Here is a 23,220-nt window from a genome sequence, read left to right on the forward strand (position 1 = left end):
GTTTTTTAGAGACATGCAGTAGATATAACTTTGTAGAATTGAAAATAAATCAGAAAAACAAACTATTATTTATGTTAAAACATGGAGACTTCAATTCTTTTTAGATAGATTAACTGCCAGTCTAATGAAATATTTACTGATTGGTTGAGTAAACGGAGGCTTGAAATTCGACATTACCTAAAAAGATTCCTCGTACGTAAAAGGATACTACAATAGCTCAGAAAAAATTTGGAAAGCAAACGAAAATAGTGGCTTCAGTCAAATGAGCAAATATTTTACACCGTTCTGTGTATCAGAAGACGCTAGATATCCTGGCTACTTAAAAAGCTTGTAAAAATACAGAATTATTGGAATGTCGGCTTCAAAGGCCAATAATTTCAGATATACCTTATTCAGGGTAATACATAATAAAATTGAGAATGGAAATGGGGAATGCGTCAAAGAGATAAACTCATCATTGGTACCAGGATTACATTTTGTACGTCTATAAAATACTCATCAGTGACACTCGAAACAAAAAGGTTAAAACCACCAAATAAAGTACGAAGTTGAAGTGCAATGCAGACCCAAAATATTGCACACAGTTGGGAAACAAATTTTTTCCCATTTCAAACTCTTTAGTGATTGGCAAGTTCTCCGAATGAACTGATTTCAAGTTAACAACAAACTAATTCGGGTCATTTATATAAATCAAACATCAAATCTAATGACGGTTATATTGTTTTTATCATTGACTATGCGAAATAGCAGCATCGGTTGAAGACGCAGTAAATTTCCCTTCAGGTCGTACACTAAGCCTTCAGCCTTGTCTACTTTTTTGGCGTAGTCAATGCTTAAAACAGCAATATTCTGAAAAAAATAAAATTTCAAAATCAATTTCTAGTGCGAGAAAATTCATTTAATCAACCAAAACTAACGATTACAGAATAAATTATCTTTTTTATCAGAAGCATCGCAAATCGTCATGCTTCTAAACAGATATCTGTATTTGATTTTGAGTGGAATTGACCAATTATTGAATATCCAAATTTTGAAAATGATTTATCATTCAATATAATTTTTGATTTAAAATATTTCCTCTTTATTTCCTTTTCTTACTTTTTTCATTTAATTTTCATTATTCTATTTACCAATTTCAAGTTTGATTTTGTTATTTCAAACTTGTAAACACAAGTTGCTTCCCTTTTCAAATTGTAAAAGAGCTAATAGAAAATGAAAACAACACTATAAACATTTCATGCGTCCTAAACTCTTTCTAAATTTACTTTAATCAGGAACGCTTAATGCCGAATATTTGAAAGCCAGTGATGTACAAGAACCGAAACAGTTGCAGAGCTTTATGATAAAAAGGACCTTTAATGGCCTAATAGCATAACAGGTGCCACATGTGGAGCAGGATCTGCTTACCCTTCCGGAGCACATGAGATCACCCCCAGTTTTTGGTGGGGTTCGTGTTGCTTAGTCTTTAGTTTTCTATGTTGTGTCATCTGTACTATTATTTGTCTGTTTGTCTTTTTATTTTTGGCCATGGCGTTGTCAGTTTGTTTTCGATCTATGAGTTTGACGGTCCCTCTGGTATCTTTCGTCCCTCTTACGTCTTACGAACTCATCATAGATACCAGACTTAAATTTTAATACGCCAGACGCGCGTTTCATCCCCAAAAGATTCACCAATGACGCTCGAATCAAAAAGGTTTAAAACTCCAAATACAGTCCGAAGTTGAAGAGTATTCCGGACCCAAAATGTTGACAGGTTTTGGTGATAGTCCACCAGCAGTGGTATCGACCCAGTGCTGTAAAAAATGAAAACAGCACTTTATAAATTGTATGCGTCCGACGTGCTTTTCTGGATTTACCTTCATCAGGAACGCTCAATGTCGAATGTTTATTTGTACCTTGAAGTATATATCCCTTATAAATGTAAGAAGATGTCTAAACAATGTATATTGAAATTGGTATTTTATTCAAATCAATCACTCATAAAGCTATTGGAAATCTAAATAATGTATTCTTTAAACATAAAACTAAAAAAGAAATCAAGTAACAGAATACATTACCAAGAATGTACTCTCAGTCTGCATGTCTACACTCTATTGAAACTTTGTTTCATAGTTAGATGAAATAATAACAATTAAATGTTGCATACTACTTTGTGTCAGTCTGTTTTGTTTTATAGATTTTGTCCTGTCTTTTGTAGTACTGTTTCAGTACTTATTTTTTACTGATACATCTGCAAAATGTCAGTATTGAAACAGTATTGACACAAACAATAATAAAAGTTACTCAGTACTGGAATATTACTAAGTAATCGATACTTCAGCTACTGTGGATTCATTTTTTTTTCGAACATACCAATTTTCGTGGATTGAGGAAATTTTGCTTTTTCGTGGATTATTGATTTCGTGGTTTTACCAAAGTCTACATACAAGCCTTTAGAAAATTTGTACTTCGTTAAACATTTAAAAAAAAAAAAAAGTAAAATCACAAAAATACTGAACTCCGAGGAAAATTCAATCGGAAAGTCCCTATAATCACATGGCAAAATCAAATGACAAAACACATCAAACGAATGGACAACAACTGTCATATTCCTGACTTGGTACAGGCATTTTCAAATGTAGAAAATGGTGGATTGAACCTGATTTTATAGCGTGGTTTACCTATACCCACGAAATCCACGAAAATTGGTATCCCACGAATAATAATGAATCCACGGTATGCTGAAAAAAGTCAGTTCTAAATCACCCCTGAAATAAATCTTAAGAAATATGAAGCAGTATTGTCGAAATCATTAGAGAATCATTACTGAAAAAGACAGATCTGATATTTAAAAGTAGATGATTGTGCAGATACGAGTGAGAGAGTGAGCAGTACTTTTGTAACAGAAAGGATACCAGTCTATCATATGTAGTATTTAATCTTACAGGGTACGTAAAATTTATAAAGCAAACTCTAAGTATATTCTTGTTATTGTATAATGATTATCCCGTCCGTTGACATTACTGGAACTATGTTATACACTACTAAACAAATGTGTTTGCAAGATTAGAGAAATTATCTTGATCACTGTTATTTTGAACACTATTTAAAACTGTTGGTAGTAATTTAAAACAAATGTCTGAAGCATCTTAAATTATTCAAGATACTAGTATTACAACATTTTCTTTATTGAAGAAATTTGTATAGCAACTGTTCAGCTAAGTTACTGGACAAAATTAGTAAAAACAAATATATCTAAAAATAGTAAATGTCTATTAAACCAGTACCATAGATCACAACCCCTTTTAATTGATTTTCATGTCACGTTCTTTTAAGTATCTTTTGTTATTCCATTAACCGTGGAAGGATTTGTTCAAACTTGCAGTTCAATCCCGTTGCATGGCTATGAGATCAAGTCAGCTGAATCCATGCGCATATTGGGCGATTTAAGGTTTCATTGCATAAACACGTGTCTGTTGTTGAATGTGTTTGTGTCGTTTGGATAATATATTATAGGCGCATTGTCTTTTTTATTAAAACGTATCTGCGTACTATAAATGTCAATAATATGTAAATAAGTTTCACGTGTATAGTGGAAGGTTGGCAGCATATCTATACAGATATGCTGCGACTGTCACCCAAATTGCAAATTGAAACAGAAGTGAATTTATATTTTATAAATTTTGTCTGGCAATTCAACATTTCAAACATTGTACTATAAAAAACAAAATTGCAAACAGGGTTTCATAAAGGAGTAAATTGATAACCAACACTTAACAAAACTTGTACATTTTCAAAATTACAAATTAATAAGAATGGGTTAATAACAATAATATATATATCTATAGTAATACTGGTTGTTCTTTTCAAGCAAACATCACATTCGTTATACCCTCAAAGTTCATAAATATCAATAACTTAACAAAATAAAACAAATATAACATAGACATGGAAATAGATGCACAAAATATACTGTTATTTAGTTTCTCTGTTGCATCTGAATTGTAATGAAGCAGGTTATCTAAACATTTGAAGCATAATACAAACGGGATTTTTAAAATCTCAATGAAGACCACTGATAATTAAATTTGGAAAACAGTTTTACTTGAAATGTTTAGAAAATTGCTAAAATTTATGTACTGAATGTTAATTGCCGAAATCAATGCGTATAGCGACTCATTATGACAAGACAGGAAACAACAAAGAAAATCACTGACATAATTCAATTTCAATAAACACAATAATATAAGACAAACTACAAAATGATGATTTAGACCTATATAAACACAAATAGTTACATATAAACATAATTTTAGTTTTTACAACATGTGTTTATGAAATAACCTACATCGGGTACGTAATATTTATAATAATGGTTATTTCGAATTGATTGGTAAAAGCAAATCTTTTTCTCTCTTTCTCTTATACACATTTATAACACACTATATATCGTTCAAGAACATAATCATGCATATTCAGATTTATGTACAAATCAAAGCTTAATCAACATTTCCTGGTGAATGATTTTCTCTCACATTCGCCGTATCATGCACTTATAACTATGCAAATTAACAGGTACCCTTTATTCATAGTTGCATAGGCCTAAAATACACTTTAATTTCAAACAAATAAGATAACAAATGGTACAAAGGAAAACTATGCAAGCGCTCACTTTGTCAATATCATTTAGAAATTTACGCAAACGATATAAACAAATATTAGAAATAACCAGTAAGAATATATTTTAAAATAAATGGAGAATGTACTAAATTGCCTATTAAGTGCTTCTTGTGGGATAATGTATTACATTATCAATTATGTGCTTTCTGTGATCGAATAAATATCATTTAAACTAATTTTATTCTTTCAAAATTTTATCCCTACATAAAAACTATTGTTCAATCTGGCAATTTTAAAGCACAAAATGTCAAGCAAGTGATCAGTAATATAATAATCACTGACACCGTCTACAACAGACTCATCAATGACGTTCGAATAAAAAAAGTTAAATAGTCCGAAATAAAAATAACATCGAAAGGTTTTGCCTAATACAGCTTGGATAATCTATTCCTGGGATAGAAAATCATACGTTTTGTAAGCAGTTAGTTTATAAATATAACCATATCAACGATAATTCATGTCAAAACAGAAGTGCTGAAGTGCAAAGGAACGCCATAAACCTAGAAATAATCACAAACATGTGTACTCACATCATAATCTTTTGAATTGACAAAGAAACATCGCAATTTACGTATGACGGTCACTAATTTGTGAATTTGAATGATAAAACGACAAAATGTTGCACTTTTGTAGGACATTCCAAATGATTTTATTTGTAATTCAAGCTTATGTATAGGAAAACATTCGAACACATCTTTTTATGTCAGTATGCCTAAAGTTTGTAGACATTTATTTATAGGTTTCATAACAAATGAGAATCGGATATCACTTGATATTAACTCGAGTTTTCCAATTCAAATGTAAAAATAATCGAGATTTTGGTCAATTTTCGTCTTTAGTATTGAAATTGAAAAAAGGAAATTGATACCTAATCTCACGAGTTGTTAAATCGTTTTGTCTTATGATAAAAGCGGGATGACACATAATTGTGTATAATAACTTGAAACACCTTGATCAAATCTACATTTTGGAAAAGTATTTAAAAATATACATGATTTTTTATACTTTCATACTATCTTAATCCGTTTATACATCATAATCATGTTTGCATGAATTAAAATATGAGCATGACAAATATCCTATCGGTCATAATTATAATCACATTGTGTGCATCTACTTTTTTTCAAAAAGAGTAACACAACCAGATAATAGTGGACAGAAACAGAACGTGAATAACATTCTTGGTTGGAACAATTGATCCGTTTTGTGCGCCAGTCTCCTGTGTCCGATCTGCAAAGAAGAAAATTAAAAAAATGATGATTTTCTTTTTTCATTAAGCATCTCATTTTTGTATAATAACTACACGTAATGCACGTAGAAGTCACAAGATTATTTCCATACAACCACAAAATCAATGTTTTGTAAGAAAAACCTGGAAATATATCTGACCAATAAATAACATAGAAGGTGATTAAATTCGTTATGTATTGAACGATCTGTGAATGTTTCTAGGAAACCCATTCAAAACGTTAAGGAAATTGGGAGGGGCGGTGGTAAGGCAACTCTAAATTCTTGAGATATGAATTCACACTTGAGGATTAAAATGCCATTAATTATTGAACTATTCAAATATGAAATTTATGAACTGCTCCAACGGATTAATGTGATAGCATGACTCAAAAGACACTACAACACCATCACAAATTAAATGAAAGATAATATATGTGTGTGTCTCAACTCTCCCGCGACATATTTTCGAAGTCTTAGATTTTTAGATACCAGAATAGTCATCTAATCTGAAATTTTACCGTTTGTGTCCTGTTCGCAATTGTGAAATTTTGACTAAGTTTGGATTCGCATGGCAGTTGATAGATGAATAGCATGAGACGTTTACCCTGTCGACACACCTGGTATCGCTCCTTTTAGCGTTCATGTGATTGATTCCCTCGATTTTTGTTTGTTACCTTGATTTATCTTCTTAATCGATTTATGAGATGTCAACATCGGTAACCTACAAATGCCTTTAATAAGCAGGAGTTGCAGATCTATGATGCAAACGGAGGACGTACACATAATCACATTACTGTCACTATGCGGTTGTCATCTGTTAGATCATAATGATTAATTTACCTTAGTACTTAATCGTCCTCTAAAACCTCTTTTTATTTTTCCATAAACAGCTTATATATTTTGTGATATACCTTTTCTGTCCATCCATCCGTCCGTCAGTCATGCCTGTTGGTTTTTTTTTTTTTGTTTTTTTTTAAATGCATGAACTTTAGATATAATGTATTTTTTTAGAAAGTATATGATGATGTTGATACAAATCTCTTCAGATTTTCCCACAAACCACTGAACATAGTTTCTTACTGTTAACTATGTGGTAAAGGTAAATGATGTGACACATTTTCAGATACGTCCCTTCAATTTTGCTAAAACGAAAACTTATCATCGGGTTTGTACTTACATGAGCAACACGATGGGTGCCACATGTGGAGCAGAATATGATAACCCGTCCGGAGCACCTGATATCACCTCCAGTTTTTGATGGGCTTCGTGTTGCTCAGTCTTTAGTTTTCTATGTTGTGTTTTGTGTACTGTTTTTGTCTTTTTGGTCTGTTTTCTTTTTCAGCCATAGCGTTGTCAGTTTATTTTTGACTTATGAGTTTGAATGTCCCTTTGGTATCTTTCGCCTCTCTTGTATTGCATTACAGTTACAGGAGTTATTAACAATTTTACATCTTGTCGATACTTATATGTGGCTTTGCACCTTAAACCACTGCAATAATTCATTAAGTTCGAAAGGATTAAACAGATGTTTAAGATTACGATATAGAAAATAAAAACCTTTCTTGAGCAACAGAAAGAAACACCGACCATTTAATCCGTTTGCGTTAGCAAATAATTACTTTATCTTTTGAAAACAAAATTGAACGCTTAATTTCAAATCAATAATTTTTCGATTTTATTGATTTGTTTGAATGGGGACTATTTTTTCGTCAAAGAAACTGCTAAAAGGGATACTATTAATGTTAAAATAAGAAATATTATATATATGTCAATCTATAATATTATTGTAGTTTAAGTAGATAATTGACTATTGTTTATTGGTCAGCGGCCATTTACAAATTTCTCTTCTCCGAATATAAATTGACTGATCATACTGCGAAAATGGTATTTCTGGCTTCTCCGTAATGTTTTTAATGTGTTGCTTACTTATAACAGTATTTCTTACCATTATTTCTACCATACGTTTCAGGTGAATTTTGGTACCCATGCGACCATGGGGGAAAGTACTGGTCCTCATGGCCACCTTTCCATGATGAGTCATGTGGATCAATATAATTATGTCTTGTAGTCGGTTGAATAAAGGTATCTGCCGTTGTGCTAGGGGCTTCTGTTCTGACCACTAATTCTAAAATATAATGACAGTCAAATCAATTTTTTTGTTTTGATGTTCTTAAACATTTTATATTTTTGCATTCCAAAGCAACATTAAATACGAGACAACAGTAGTTTACCAATGTTCTAAACACGTAAATCTAATTGAAATATATATCAAGAGAAACTAAAGGCTCAAAGAAGCATTGCTTATCTTGAATACTTTGTGACCTATTTCGAGATTGATATGTTAAAAGTAGAACATTAGTGGAACATAAACTGATACTAGCAATATTAGAACAAAGAGTGTGCATTTTTTTTTTGTAAATTTCAAGATTTTTAGACGAATATGCAATTTACAACAGGATTTCATTGGTAACTATGTGCCACCCCTGCCGCAACATTGGCCAAAAGATATAAAATCAAATGAGAATCATTTGCAGAGGATACTATTTAAAATCTTGACGTTCATTATTTGTGACAAGAAAACTGAAAATTGGCCAAGCGATTTCATATAATCATAAAATGATGACAATAAATATAAATAACAAAATGACTAAATATGATTTTCCATTCGGTTGCAATGGAACTATTTCTTAATACCAAATACCAAGAACTCATTTTCCACCAATCAACATTAAATGAGGAAATTTTGGAGAGGGTTTCCGTCTGGTTGTATTTTATTTAAGGTACATTCAATGTAATTTTAATGAACACCGCACTTTTTTTATCTCAATGTTTTTTGCTTACCAGATAATATGACGAGTTCTTCATCCTTCCCTAGTTTGTTTGAAGCTCTACATATGTACTTCCCAAAATCGTCAAGTCCTATCATTTTTATTCTCAGACTTAATGTTATTGTATTTTTGTTATCCTCTGTATACAGCTCTATTTGATATTTATAATTATTCTCTATCTCTTGTTCATGCCTAACCCAAGCACTATATATGTGTGGATTGGCAGTAATTCGACAATCCAGTATAGTCTCTTTTCCTATTGCCTGACTTATTCTTTTTGGAACTAAGTATATCTCTGGTGAAACTGTGAATATAGAGGTGTATATATTAGCATTTCGTGTTTCGTGGAATAAAACTGTTATCTTAAAAACATATTAAAATAATCATTATGTTCGGAACTCCGACTTAACATTTTCGTGTCGCATTATTAAAATGAATGATCGTTCTGACTGACTGCATTATATGATAGATACCAATGTCAGAAAAAACTTCGATGAAAAACTGATACATGTTAATATAAATGGACCATTTGCTGTATGTGAATATTGAACATTTAAACGATAATAGATTAAAAGAAAATATTTAAAATTGAAAGACTACTTAATAGAATTACTTTTTTTTTTTATTTCTGTAATAGGAATTTATAATTTCTTTTGACATATGTATACCAATTAATTTTGTTTGCTGTTCAACTAATTAGCCATTCTATGCACGTAACAAAATGCTTGAAAAAGTACCCAAATATATGATTAATAGGAAGACATTTCTTTTCCTATTGTAAATTCTCTTATCCTTGTTTTATTTTTTTGTTCCGTTGGCTCCATCTCATGGAGTGTACATTTCTCGGTTTGTTCGATATGCGCATGTTTGCAGGGACCTTTTAGGTATCAATGATCGCCATGGTTTTTTTTTACTAAAAGCTTTACACAGTATCGATATATAATTATCATAAACTGGGGAAAGGTTTATATGATTTTATCACAAATATAGATATTCGTTGTCGAAGTATGATTCCATATTTAGTAATTTAATAAAAGAGGTATTTCGCATCCAGTGTTTAACAGTTATATTATTTATAAAACAAATAGCTTATAAATGTTCCTTCGTATCTTGATTCGTCCTGAACATGAATGAAATATTTTCCACTGGACGTTAAACAACCAACAATCTATCAATACTATTTTGATCATTGCATAAATGGAGTTATTGTTGAAATTGGAGTAATAGCGTGGTTTGTATCTTTCAAGATATGCATCAATTGACTAATTTTTAGTTTAAATAGTTATAGTTTATTACTGAATTGTTTCTATTGTTTTCTGCATTGACATTCTGTTCAGTTTTTTTGTGGGCATTGCACAAGAATGTATTTCCTGTACCGTTTATGGCGTTGTTTTATAAAATCTTCTCAGAAGTTAAGCAACCGATATTAAATTGTATGCCAGCAATGATTCCATATCAGCAGGTTAAATACTTTGAGTTTGGTTTCAGTAATTTCAGTTGGTCGATGCCACTGCTGATGGACTATTAGTCTCCGAGGGTATTATGAGCTCAGTAGTCAGTGCTTTAGTACTGACATGATTTATAACATACCTTTTTTTTAAATTCCCTGTTGATAAATTCAAACATTATAAACAATCTAAGATTTCAAATCCCTCAGTCAAAGTTGCCATTTGTGAATTTGGCTAATCCTTTTAGATCCCTTTTTGTCATTTAGCTTTTAACATTTCTGTGTATTTATACAACATTGGCTTTGAATGTTTATGTTTGACTATACCTATTGAAGGTAATTCCGGGAAATCGCTTCGGACGCAAGGAATATACTAAGTGTAATTTTCATTTGTTGTGGTATATTATTGTTTTTAATATGATAAAGTAATAACCCGTTTTCCAGTGTCCTTCAGTATTTGTGGTGTGATTAATTCAAATTTTCAGTTGAAAATGTCGAAATAGAGAATTCTTGATATTGCAAGTGCGATGTTTAATTTTACATTAGACTTTGAATTTTAAAAATATAACCAGATTTTAATAAGAAGAAAGATAACTCTGATTGGTATTATTTTTACTTTTTTTATGTCCTTTCTTAAGTTATTTTTATACGTGTAGTCTTACGCCTGTTTTACAAACTATATGTATATTGTAAAGTTCTCTAATAAGGATTATAATTCGTTCTGTTTATTATTGTCCATGATATAATTTTAAACGATATCAAATATCTTTCCATCACATGTCCCTTTTGTTTCATTTATTTATTTATTTTTCTGATTTCATCTGTGTTTATATGTTAAATATGATCACAATAAGATTTTAGAATGTCAAAAATCTTACACTCCACAACAACTTTAATCTCTTTACTTGCTGCTGGTTGTATACCATTTACTGCTACACATTCATATAAATCTTCACAATAGCGGGATATGTTGTATATTATTAGTACTTCTCCATTCTGACCAACAACTGCAAAAATCATGAACAGTACTATACTAATTATTCAGTATCATAATAGATTGTGCTTTATTAGCGGGTAACAATTTTTACCATGAACTGAAAAAATTATAAAGTGCAATTAAATATTTACATTTAGATACTACTATTGTAATTAATCAAAATCGATTTTTCTTCTTTCGAGATAGATAAAGTTGAGGCTTTCCGGTGTGTCCAATATTTAAAATTTCACTATCTAAATTGAAGCAATATCGTATCCCACGATATGCTGACGTGAAATATGATTATTTTATGAATTTTTTTCTCGATAAGTTATCAGTGATCTAAAAAAATTGTTTCTTTTTTCTAAGAAACAAAATGAGGCACTTTCATCTTTTTAAACAACTTCACATTAACAAAATCTGAGGACGGCAAAAACATTTGTCATCATAATTTAATTTCAACCAATAAAGAACTGGGACCAATCGAACCATGCTTTGATTATCAAAAACCAATCGATCAGTCTGTGAAAGGACTTGCCGTTTATTACAAGTATTTTATCATCCTTAAAAAATTTGAAAAAGATTAGACGCAATACTATAATCTTCCGATTTATATACATCAGAACTTCCCTTTAACGAAATGTTATGTGTATTACTAAGTATTAAAAGTGCAACTTTCTTATCAACAACTAAATATACGAAACATACTAATTTCATTAATGCAATCGAAAGAAAAATATTAATGAAAACAATAGTATCTTGTGTATGTACTTATATAAGTAGTAATAGAATAATAATACTGATACTGATTGCAGTGTTATTGTTATGAGTAAAACGTCTGGAATATCATAAAGGAATAGCCAGAACTCATTAATTTGACAATATCAAATAATATAGTTCTTGGAAAAGAATGAAAACTTTAAAAAGATTCAAATGTCACAGCGGTCAAGGGTTTAGAATATAATGATAATAAAGAGATAATTAAGGAGTTTGGGTACTCATTGCCCTTCAACTTCGTATTTGATTCGGCCTTTTAACTTTTTTTTATTTGAATGTCACTGATCAGCCTTTTGTAGACGAAACGCGCGTCTTGCGTACAAAACTGTAAGCTTTGTATATTTGATAAGTTTGTTTTATAAAGGTAAGCATAATGTCTTTTTATACATTGATCTACATGCTACTAAGTATTTGCTTTCTAATTTTAAATTTTCTAGATTTTTGTTTAAATAAGAAGATGTGGGGTAAACATAAAAACAAAACATATTACAACGATAATACAATTATACAACAAAATAAGTATTTACATCTATAGGTTAAATACTGTGTTTTGGAGCAAGGCACCTACAAACAGTTCTGGTCGTACTGTTTACGCCTTCCTAGTTCTCAAATATGATATGTGATAGTGAGGCTTAGTTTAAACATGTGTTGTGCGTATGAAATCGTTTCATAGGTTATTTGTTTAAATAATGGACAAGCATTATATCACTCACACCAATCAAAATTGAGGATGAATTCGAAAGAAATTGTCAAATTTCCGACATAAATACTAAATGTCCAAGTCACCATTAACAGTTTATAGCTTTTTTGTCGTGTTTTGTAGTCAGTTTGTCTTTACGTCACTTTTATTATCGACACATGAGTTTGAATATCCCGTTGGTATCTTTCCCCTCTTTTTAACATTACGAGACATATAAAATTATTCCTGACTTTACGTTTGATCAGTTTCAAAAGATTTTAGTACAATTCCATTCCTGTTGTCATGAAACAACAAATTATTCAATAGAATACCAAATGATAAAATGATAATCACATGGAAAGAAATCTAAAAAAAAATATGTTCCTTCAACTTAATGTATCGCATGAACTTCAAAAAGAGCGGGACCTGTTTTGTCGACAGGGTCGAATCTCCTGCTATGTGATTCCACACTCAGCCAAAATGTCACAGTCGGGAATAAAACACAATCTTTAAAATTACAGATTAAACGACTTTTCATGTATCTATAGATATAAGACTGCAATAACATGTCACTAGTGAGACACAAACGTATCGTATCGGTCAACCAAATTCGTGACTGTGACCGTAAAACTCATGTAGTGTCGATTTTAGTCGTTATTCCTCATAATTCTGTTGTTGCAATTTGTGTAACATGCCGAAAATCGAAATCAAAACCACAACTACAAACAATGGAAGACAATACATCATTAAAGAATGATAGAACTGAAAGAGTCTATCTTAATTTTTAAATATTATCTGCATCGGAAAGTACCAAGACCTGATAGATGAACATTCAGTGTGTTCTTCACAAATAATACAATATGGTCTTACGTTATAGATTCTCGGTGCTAAAGTTGTGTATCATTTTATTTACTTTACAGTTTTTCCTCTTTTTTTTGTCTTTGTCCTATTATGTTCTTTTTGGTCGTATGACTCTTGACGCGACTCGGTTTTTATTCATCCAGCTATCGGGGTTTTTTTTTTGGCTTTGGTCGTTCGTGATACATGTGGGTCTAGAGGTGCATTTCGACTGCAAGAGGGTTTTTTATATTTAACTTCATTTGTACTTTATCGAGAGAGTGTGTACTATATACTGTATGTACTATCAACTACAATAGAAATAAGAAGATGTGGTATGAGTGCCAATGAGACAACACTCCATCCAAGTCACAATGTGTAAAAAGTTAACAATTATAGGTCAAAGTACGGCCTTCAACACGGAGCGTTGGCTCACACCGAACAGCAAGCTATAAAGGGCCCAACAATGACTAGTGTAAAACAATTCAAACAGGAAATCCAACGGTCTAATCTATATAAAAAACGAGAAACGAGAAACACTTATGAACCACATCAACAAACGACAACCACTGAACAATATTTTTTATATATTTTATATAGATAACAGATCAGCAAGTGTATAATTCATACGATGTTAAATACGTAGATTACGGTTTTTACGTTTACCATGAGACCTAATATTTCTTAGCCGTTTATCGACAATATTAATGACATTTCTGTTGGCGTCTTTCTTAGATTTATTTGTACGTATGTTTGTTTGAATTTTTAGTCAGTTGTGTTGTATGTCTGTGGTTTATGTTCACAAAGTATTGGCTGCTGGATCCCAATTATTGTCCCATCAACCTTAACCTATTGTCAGTTTGTATGAACTTTTTCTTCTTCCTTCTCGAATTTACCTTGGAGTTCGGTATTTTTGTTTATGCCTTCATACTTTAATTATAAATCAACAACTTTTTTATGTGACTAGTTGTAAAGAATGTTTAGAATGTAAAGGCCTTTAGTTTTTATAGACTGTTCTTTACAAACTGAAACTTTAATAAGATAAATCTTTGATATAATGCCAGTTCTGAAGCACTAACTGATGTTACATTCCGAGCTAACAGTCCACCGGCAATTAGATCGACGGAGTAGTAAGACAGGATGTTTGTATATTGATTGATTGATTGGTGTTAACGACCTTCAGCACTAAAGGCTTTTTCGTGGCGGTCAGTTTTTATTGGTGGAGGAAGCCGGAGTGCCCGGAGTGAAAACCCGATCTTCAGTAGATAAACAACTGACAATCTTAGTCCATTAAGTGTGGAGTCGGATGCACCTGCCTCGTGTGAGGGATCGAACCGACAACCTCAGTGTGGACAGGCTTCAAAGTGATATGTAGAAAAGAAAAGAGAGAAAAAAAAACTGCGACACAGCCAGGATCAACCAATTCTTGAAAGGGGATGTGAAGTACAGGTGAACGAACCATCGGAAAGCTATACTTATCTCTAATGTCTGCCTCGCAGCATTGCTGCAAAACTTGTTGAATTCAGAAATGTTTGATACTGATTGTAGCGATCACTACAATTTCTCTGGAACAACTCTTATCAGACACACTGAAGGTCGGAATAGAAATAGAAAAACAGAGAATAGACTACTTTAAAGTTAACACTCATCTTTATACTTTAAAGTTATACAAAAAGAGAATTCAATCAACTAATCCTTGGTTACCTTCTTTTGCTGGATGATTTATATCAGACCTACGTCTGTACCACGTGACAGTTGGTTCAGGAATTCCTGTTGCATTGCAAAACAGTTGCACGGTATCACCTTCTTTTGCTGTTTTCTTACTAGTTGATGATTCCTCAATAATCCTTGGAGGTTCTTAAATAGAAAAAACAGGAATAAAAAACTTCTATATTAACTGACATTAATCACATTTTTGTAGATTTCTATATAAACCAATTATGTTTTTATGTTATATAACTTGTTAAACGCATTAATACTTAATTCACCTGAAAATTGGACAAACTCTCCTGTAAAGCAAAAAGAAAGAAAAACTTTTTAAGTACCTAAACCTGTTAAAATTGAATCGTTGATGGCGAATATAAACTTTGACAGGAGTCCTTCGAGCTTGCCACTGAATATTGTTTACGTTTATGATATGATATTATGTCATAATGTATATGTAACGCACGAACAATTAAAGTAAAGTAATGTTAATGATAAAACTAATGACCTTAAATTAAAATGTAACACGCAACTCATCATTTTAAGTAAAATAATTAGATTTATTATAAGTTCTAGATTTGTTTTAAACGACGTGTATAATGTCCAATAATTATTTCATCTGCCAAAGTTAAAGCAGTAACAACTTCGAAAAATAGAAATTAAACTTTATTCAGTCTTCATTTTGTACACCTTCAACCAAATTGAAGTTATAATCATATTTTATCTTCTTCTAACATTTAAGCAGACTTGGAAAGTAGGGAAAATGTGCTTTTGACTAGAATACTGAAAATACTTAAACAAATTATACATGTAATATACTTTGACTTATGGTTATCCTTTAACAATTGAAGAAAAACCTACCATGTACATATAACATAACATATTTAATTTTGACTGGGTGAGTATTTATTTGGCACATATATTTACCTACCATGGACATATAACATAACATATTTAATTTTGACTGGGTGAGTATTTATTTGACACATATATTTACCTACCATGTACATATAACATAACATATTTAATTTTGACTGGGTGAGTATTTATTTGGCACATATATTTACCTACCATGGACATATAACATAACATATTTAATTTTGACTGGGTGAGTATTTATTTGGCACATATATTTACCTACCATGGACATATAACATAACATATTTAATTTTGACTGGGTGAGTATTTATTTGGCACATATATTTACCTACCATGTACATATAACATAACATATTTAATTTTGACTGGGTGAGTATTTATTTGGCACATATATTTTCCGGCATCAGAATGTTCAACCTCTCTAATGTACAAGTTCCAGTCATCTTTGAACGGTCGTTCTACACTTATCCTCGCATCTGATATAATGCGCTGGTCTCTTGCTGTTAACACCTTTTCTCTTGGGTCTAACCATGCTACCTGTAATAATTCATTATTTGTTTAGAGAATATTTACAAATGAAACATAAAAAATCAGAACTTAGATATATCGACAACACATTGCCTGTAATCTCATACAATCAATTTCTGTCTTTAATTATTCATCAAATGTTATTTCTTTTAATTTTGACCGTTATGTCTAGTCTTATTTATTCTTCTTCTTTTTCCTAGCACTACTGTAAAAAAAAATATGCAAAATGAAAAAAAAATCAGTAATGACACCTTCGTGGGTCTGATACTTTATTATTCAACATTGTGTGTTTGTATCTTCTACCTGTCATTTTTCCAACATTGAGGTATAAACAATCGAAATCAAGCTTACTCTTAAAAAGAATAAGTTCCAGTCTGTCAGCAGAATAAGCATCTATTGCTATGTATATCAATTAGTATGTGTTACGGCCGGGAACCAGACAAACAAATAATATTATCAGAGGGACCATAGTGGAATTGTCGAATCTATAACAGGGTCAACATGAGGAACATGTTATGTGTCGTGCAAAACTACTGCGCCCAGCCATTTCAAAGTGATTTTGATACAGTTTTTGTTTATGTTGTGCACCACTGTCCCAGTTTATAGGAGGGTTGAGAGCTCACAAACATGTTTAACCAAGCCACATTCTAATTCTATACGTGCCTGACCCAAGTCAAGAGCCAGCAATTTAGTGGTCGTCGTTGGTTTCTGGCTATTATATTTGTTTTTCGTTCATTGTTTTTCAATCAGGCCGTTTGGTTTTTTTGTTTTTTTCCACATTTTGCCATATCGGAACCTTTTATGGCTAACTATATACGGTATCGGCTTTGCTGATTGTTGAAGGACTTACGGTGACATATATTTGCTTTAATATATTTCATTTGGACTCTGTTGGATAGTTGCCTTATTTGCAATCATACAACATCTTTTTATTTTATATCGACACTGTATGTAACGATCAAACAATCGATCGTGGCTGTTATCGTAGAACTTGTGCACTTCTACATGTGGATCAGGATCTGCTTACCCTTCCGGAGCACCTGAGATCACCCCCAATTTTTGGTGGGGTTCGTGTTACTCAGTCTTTAGTTTTCTATGTTGTGTTTTGTGTACTATTGTTTGTCTGTTGGTTTCTAACTTTTTTAGCCATGGCGTTGTCAGTTTATTTTCAACTTATGAGTTTGAATGTCCCTTTGGTATTTTTCGCCTCTCTTCTAGCTTCAGTTTTTTCCTCATACCCTTTTACAATACTTTTTGATTAAGAGTATTCCACTTTTTATGAAATAACAATACATTAGGGAAAATGATACACAGTTAGTGACCATTGTTAAAACAGTTGCATTTAAAAGACCTGCCCAAGGAGTTACACAAATCATTATCATTGGAAGTTCAGCGTACTAACATTATCGGCATTTATTAATTTTATTGTGAATTAGTGTAATTTCGAACACGACATTATTTCTCTTTCTAAAACAAAACAAATGCACATGTTTCCTGAGTTTGAAGTATCTATGATTTCAATGAAAAAATTTAATTCGAAAGACATACAAGGCCATGACCGAAAACGGTCAACGACAACCAATAGTCTTAACACGTATATAGCACAAAAACATAATAAATTAGTCTCAAGAACTCCTATTATTCCGGTGGTGAAGTCAAAAATGTTTTTCATGACACCAATTCTTCTTATATATATCTATATCTCTTGATTTTATCTTATCGGTTGACAAAGTTTGAATTATTATCGCTTGATTTTATCTCATCGGTTGACAAAGTTTGAACAGCACAGAGCCTGTTACTGCTATATGTTAAACTGTCGTTACTTTTGTGGTATTTGAGGAGTTGAGGAAATATTACTTTATCTTAGTGTCAAGGAAATCAATTTTAGTTGATATTAGACTTGCCATTTTCAAAATGCATATTCTTAATCACTTAATTGGTTAACTGAAACATACATGACAACTACACACGATTTATTAAAATTGAAAATATAAATTACTTCGTGGAAATGGAAACAAGACTACCTATTTTTCATTTAATGTACAGTTGAAGTTAAATGCCTCAAATGTCATTCACTAAGCAATATTTCAGAATAAGGCAAACAAAAAGAGGAAAATTATTCCATTCCAGCTTAGCTGACTTGATTAATATATGACTTACCATCGATTTAAGTGTCCGTTTGATTGAATATTAACTTTGAGTTACTGTATGTTTTGACAGTAAGAAAGTGGTGAGTTTACCAAAGTATTCCCCGTGTTAATAAATTTCAAAATATCAAATTAATGGAGAAGTCGATTGCGTAAATAGAGAAAAGGAAACCAAGCCTAAATATTGAAATGAGATCTTACCTCCTCATAAATTTATTCATTTAATATTTGATATCTGCAAAATAAACGATTTATGCAATCCTTATAGAATGATCATCAACCATAAACATGATTTCATAACTGACTTCATGGCTCTTAATCACGTATCAATGGTCGTATGTTTAAAACAAATGTATGATTCATTCAGTTTCATTTCTAGTAAGTCTACTTTTGACTTTTTTGTTTCATCAAAATCATCAAACTTGAACAGTAAATGTTAACAAGACGTGAGTATTACTTAAGAAAACATCGAAATAAAAACCTATAAATGCTGGGCAAAATGTACTTTTGTAAGTTACATGGAGTGTTTTGTATTGTAAACAGCTATATAAATAAACACCTAAAAGTGCTGGACAAAATGTTTTCAACAACTGTCACTTGCGTTTAAGTGATTGTTTAATCAAAGAAAACTAGTATTGCAATCAACGAACTATATACACTTAAAACCAGCAAAACCGCACAAAACAAGTTAAATGGTATTCAACATTTAAATCAAAGTAATTCGAAATTAGGGAATAAATCATGGCAGCCATGGTACTTTGGAGATATCAGAACGAGTTGAATGGAATGCTTAAATTCTAACCCACACCGTACAAGTAAGTGAGGGTTAAAATGTTCGAAAAAATTAATCAACCATTGAAAATCTAAAATAGACCAGGGCCGTGGTGAACTGTATTGATTCTAATAGGAATATTAAGAACCTTTATGCAATCGAAGTGAACCTTAAATATAACTTCGAAAATCCGCAATTTTGATGGTACATGAATCATACTCCAATTTATTAATTCGTTTTCATCTTTTAAAAGGCGGATAAGTATATCCGACTTTTTCTTCATCCATGGTCTTTCAATAGAAACAAAAGAAGTAGTTTTTCATTTAACAGATTTGTTGGAAAAAGTAGTTTGCTAAGATTTTTATTTTTTGATTAATTAACATTACATAATGTTATAGTTGGAACCTGATCTTAAGAAGACAAACGACAGCAACAGCACTTGCCTATATCTATATCACCGGTTAAGATTCAATAATAGTCTTTTTACCAATCAAAATGTGTCTAGTCCAAACTAACAGTAACATGTTAACACTAAGCCATTAGCTAAAGAAGGGGTCTTGTAACTTAGTATAATGATATACATGTCTATTTTTAAAAATCATATGTTGACCTCAGGATATATTTTCGTATCATTGCCTTGCTGTCTTATTAAAATATTTCCTCAAAATTCCCATTTTGCAAACTAATCAATTATTTATTTTATTTCTACTCTTTTACTTTATGTTGAGAATATATTTTTAGTGACTGCAACACGTCATAAAACGTCAATGACAAGACGACATACTAGTACACTGAGAACTGTAGACAAACTTAGAACATTGCTATTTCACGCATATGTTCTTGCTATAGTTACGATGGTCACTGAATTTAATAAGAGGCATCAACAGATATTATTTTAAAATAAGACAGAATATAGACCATAATTGTGTAAAGTTAACCTAGAAGTTAAAAGCAGATTGTATTTCTAAGTGCATCTCCTCTTGCAACAATATAAAACATACACTTTTCTTAGCCCTTAACACAAGTAAACCTCGTTTAAAACTTGAAGAAAGATTCAAAGAATATGTCTTTTATTCCATAAAAATATGGCAACATAGATAAAAACAAATATCTTAGGGAAGGGAAATAATTTGCGATACTGCGATCAAGCAAAAATATATCTGAAACTGAAAATAGTAAGATGCTTGATTTCTTTATCAATAATTTGCAACTAGACGTTAAACAAACAAAATTGAATTAATCAATCAATCAATCGTAACATCATATTCATTAGGTTTGGTGGACCCATTTTATAACATGCCGTGGGCATTCTTATGGGAATCAGTTGTGATCATCTTCTAGTCGATTTTTATTTTCATTCGTATGAGGCATAACTAAACCGGGAATTCTCAAAAAGAATGGAAAGCTTAAGATACCATGTTTTCCTATTCAACTAGATAGAAAAATAGGCGGAAGAAACCAAAGGAAAAATGAAAACTGTTTGCCGCCTGGTATTATTGAAGAATTTTATTTTAATATATCATTTTATTGAAACACCAATTCATATTTTCTATGAATCGGTCAAAATAAATGCTTCTAACATGTCATTCTTAGATTAAACATACCCAGTGTTTACCTAACTGTTGTACAGAACATGGTAAAATGGCTGTTTCCCCAGCTTTTGCTGTGATGTTGAATAATGGAACATCAAAACTTGGCTCTTGTGGTTCAACTGTAAGGTAGAAGAAAACAATACATTTAGCAAATGAAAACCAACATTGAAGACTTGTTTCGGAATTTTGCATTGTTTGTACAAGTTGGATTTACTTGACAAATTTCTTCAAAATTTAGCCGTACTCATATTACTCAAAACTCAAAAAAGGGACAGAGAAGATAACAAATAGTAGAACATTGTGTTCTTTTTGAAGCACTATTTCCAGTTTACACTAATCAGAATTATAATTTTATAAATATCTAACGGAATTGCCTGCAACAATTGGAATTTTCTTCCATACTGATATAATAATTTGATTTGATGAACCATACTGAGCTCAAAGGAATATTGTTCTTTAAAAGAAGACAAACAGATAAAACCTTTCTTGTAACATGATACAGTATTCTGCCTGTTTTTAATTCTATAATAGGAAAAGATGTGGAATTTTTCTATCCATTGTGTATCGTTATTCCAATTTTGACTCTGATGGTCAAAGCTCATTTTCAACGAAAAGCTCAATCAGGCGTTATATTATTCATATTTATATCCAAACAATGAAGTGTAAGTAAATAAACAAAAGATGATGTCGGATGCAGTTCATTGTTCGTTTTACCGTGAATGAGCCTTTCATTCCGATCGATTTTCTTTTGTCTAAGCGGCCATAGGAAACAATTACTGTCATATCGGCAAAATACATGATAAATGACGAGTAAGGATTGTTTTAAGCCTTTGTAATGCCCTGTGTATTGTCCTGAGATTATCAGACTCGTGCAATCAAATGTTATGTACATCTTAAATTGATTTGGACACAAATTGGACGTTATTGTAACAAACTGTGGGACATAATCACAAGATGCTCTAGATTGGTGTTTGGAGAAGTAAATTTATTAAATTTGTTGTTGTAACAAATAAGTCAAGACGTTTGTTTTGTAAAACAGCTTGTAATTTGATAACTAATCTAATTCAGTCATTATAGAATTCCCTCAATAGACATTAACTTCAAGACTACACGGAGTCTTTTATAGATGATTTCAAACTGTTTTCACTACAAATCGATGCTAATTTTTTAAATAAATTTCATTGTGGCAGCAATTAGCAGCTAGAAGCAGTATTTACATGCATTATAAAACACCAATAACGCTGTAGGTTAATACTACTAATAAGATCAGAAATCAGTAAATTCTTCATGTAGGAAAATAAATCAAAACTACAGTTTCGAATAAAAAGGGATATTTATGAAGCGAAATATAATACTTTCCACAAAAGATGTTGTATTTAAAGGATCATTTCACATTTGTGTATTTTTGGTTAAGAATTTCTGCATCAACAGGCTGGTCAGGTGGTGATATCATCGGGATGATCCCAATAGAAATAACAAAATAATTTGAAAAAAAAAATAAATGATAAGAATGTAAATTTTCAGCAGCTTTTCAAATAAATACTGAAGCAAAAAACCAAAATTGTTTTATATTTCGCAACGAAATGGAGAAATCAAAACCATTTACACTATTGTTAAAGGTTAACTGCATTTCTTTCTGTGAATGTTATGTATGTTCCAACATTTCGAACTCGACGTTTTATCATTTGTAGGTTAAGAGAGTTTAATTCGTTCCTTTTTTCCAGTGAAAATATATTACGTCTCATTCCGGCACCATGGCATTGACATGTCCGAGATAAAAAGAAATTCTTCGTAGATCTGGATGGCTGTTAACTATATAAAACCATGTATATAGATATACTAGTACAACTATAACATGTATGTGAGTCATGCAGATAGTACAAACCACATATGCCACTCCTCTCGCTCAACATCGTAAAGCAATCATATACATTAGTTAATAGAACACAAAATGTCTAACAGTGTTAATAACATTACGGATTAAACAGTTCATGAGAAACTTGGGAATGAACTAACAACAGAGATTTTTGGGCTAAGTCACCAGAAAAAAATTCCAATAACTGTCGTCACCATGACATTATTTACGACTTTATCGAACTATTGTATCTATATTGAGTTCATTGAAGTTTTAACCAGAAACTATTTCCTCGGGGTTGACCTGGCAT

General features: G+C 31.4%; 1 protein-coding gene across 1 annotated transcript; it reads right to left on the reverse strand.

Moving 5' to 3' along the window:
- Positions 1-1,940: 1,940 nt before the first annotated feature.
- On the reverse strand, positions 1,941-22,968 carry LOC127733418 (lachesin-like). Its single transcript, XM_052242781.1, has 8 exons — positions 22,941-22,968; positions 21,068-21,174; positions 16,349-16,553; positions 15,138-15,290; positions 11,043-11,171; positions 8,731-9,021; positions 7,835-8,014; positions 1,941-5,889 (listed from the first exon to the last, which is right to left on the reverse strand). The coding sequence occupies exons 1-8, from the start codon at positions 22,966-22,968 to the stop codon at positions 5,783-5,785; spliced, it is 1,200 nt and encodes a 399-aa protein (XP_052098741.1). The 3' UTR covers positions 1,941-5,782.
- Positions 22,969-23,220: the final 252 nt, after the last annotated feature.

Source organism: Mytilus californianus, unplaced genomic scaffold (genome assembly GCF_021869535.1).
Source record: "Mytilus californianus isolate M0D057914Y unplaced genomic scaffold, xbMytCali1.0.p SCAF_3, whole genome shotgun sequence".
NCBI classification, from domain to species: domain Eukaryota; kingdom Metazoa; phylum Mollusca; class Bivalvia; order Mytilida; family Mytilidae; genus Mytilus; species Mytilus californianus.

Bases quoted from the DNA above. Each gene is read 5' to 3' on its own strand.
- LOC127733418 (XM_052242781.1), bottom strand. From the start codon at position 22,968: ATGTTGAGCGAGAGGAGTGGCATATGTG. The intron at 21,175-22,940 runs GTTTGTACTATC...TCTACCTTACAG, and splicing joins CGAGAGGAGTGGCATATGTG to TTGAACCACAAGAGCCAAGT. The intron at 5,890-7,834 runs GTAAGAAATACT...TCTTCTTTGCAG, and splicing joins AACGTATGGTAGAAATAATG to ATCGGACACAGGAGACTGGC.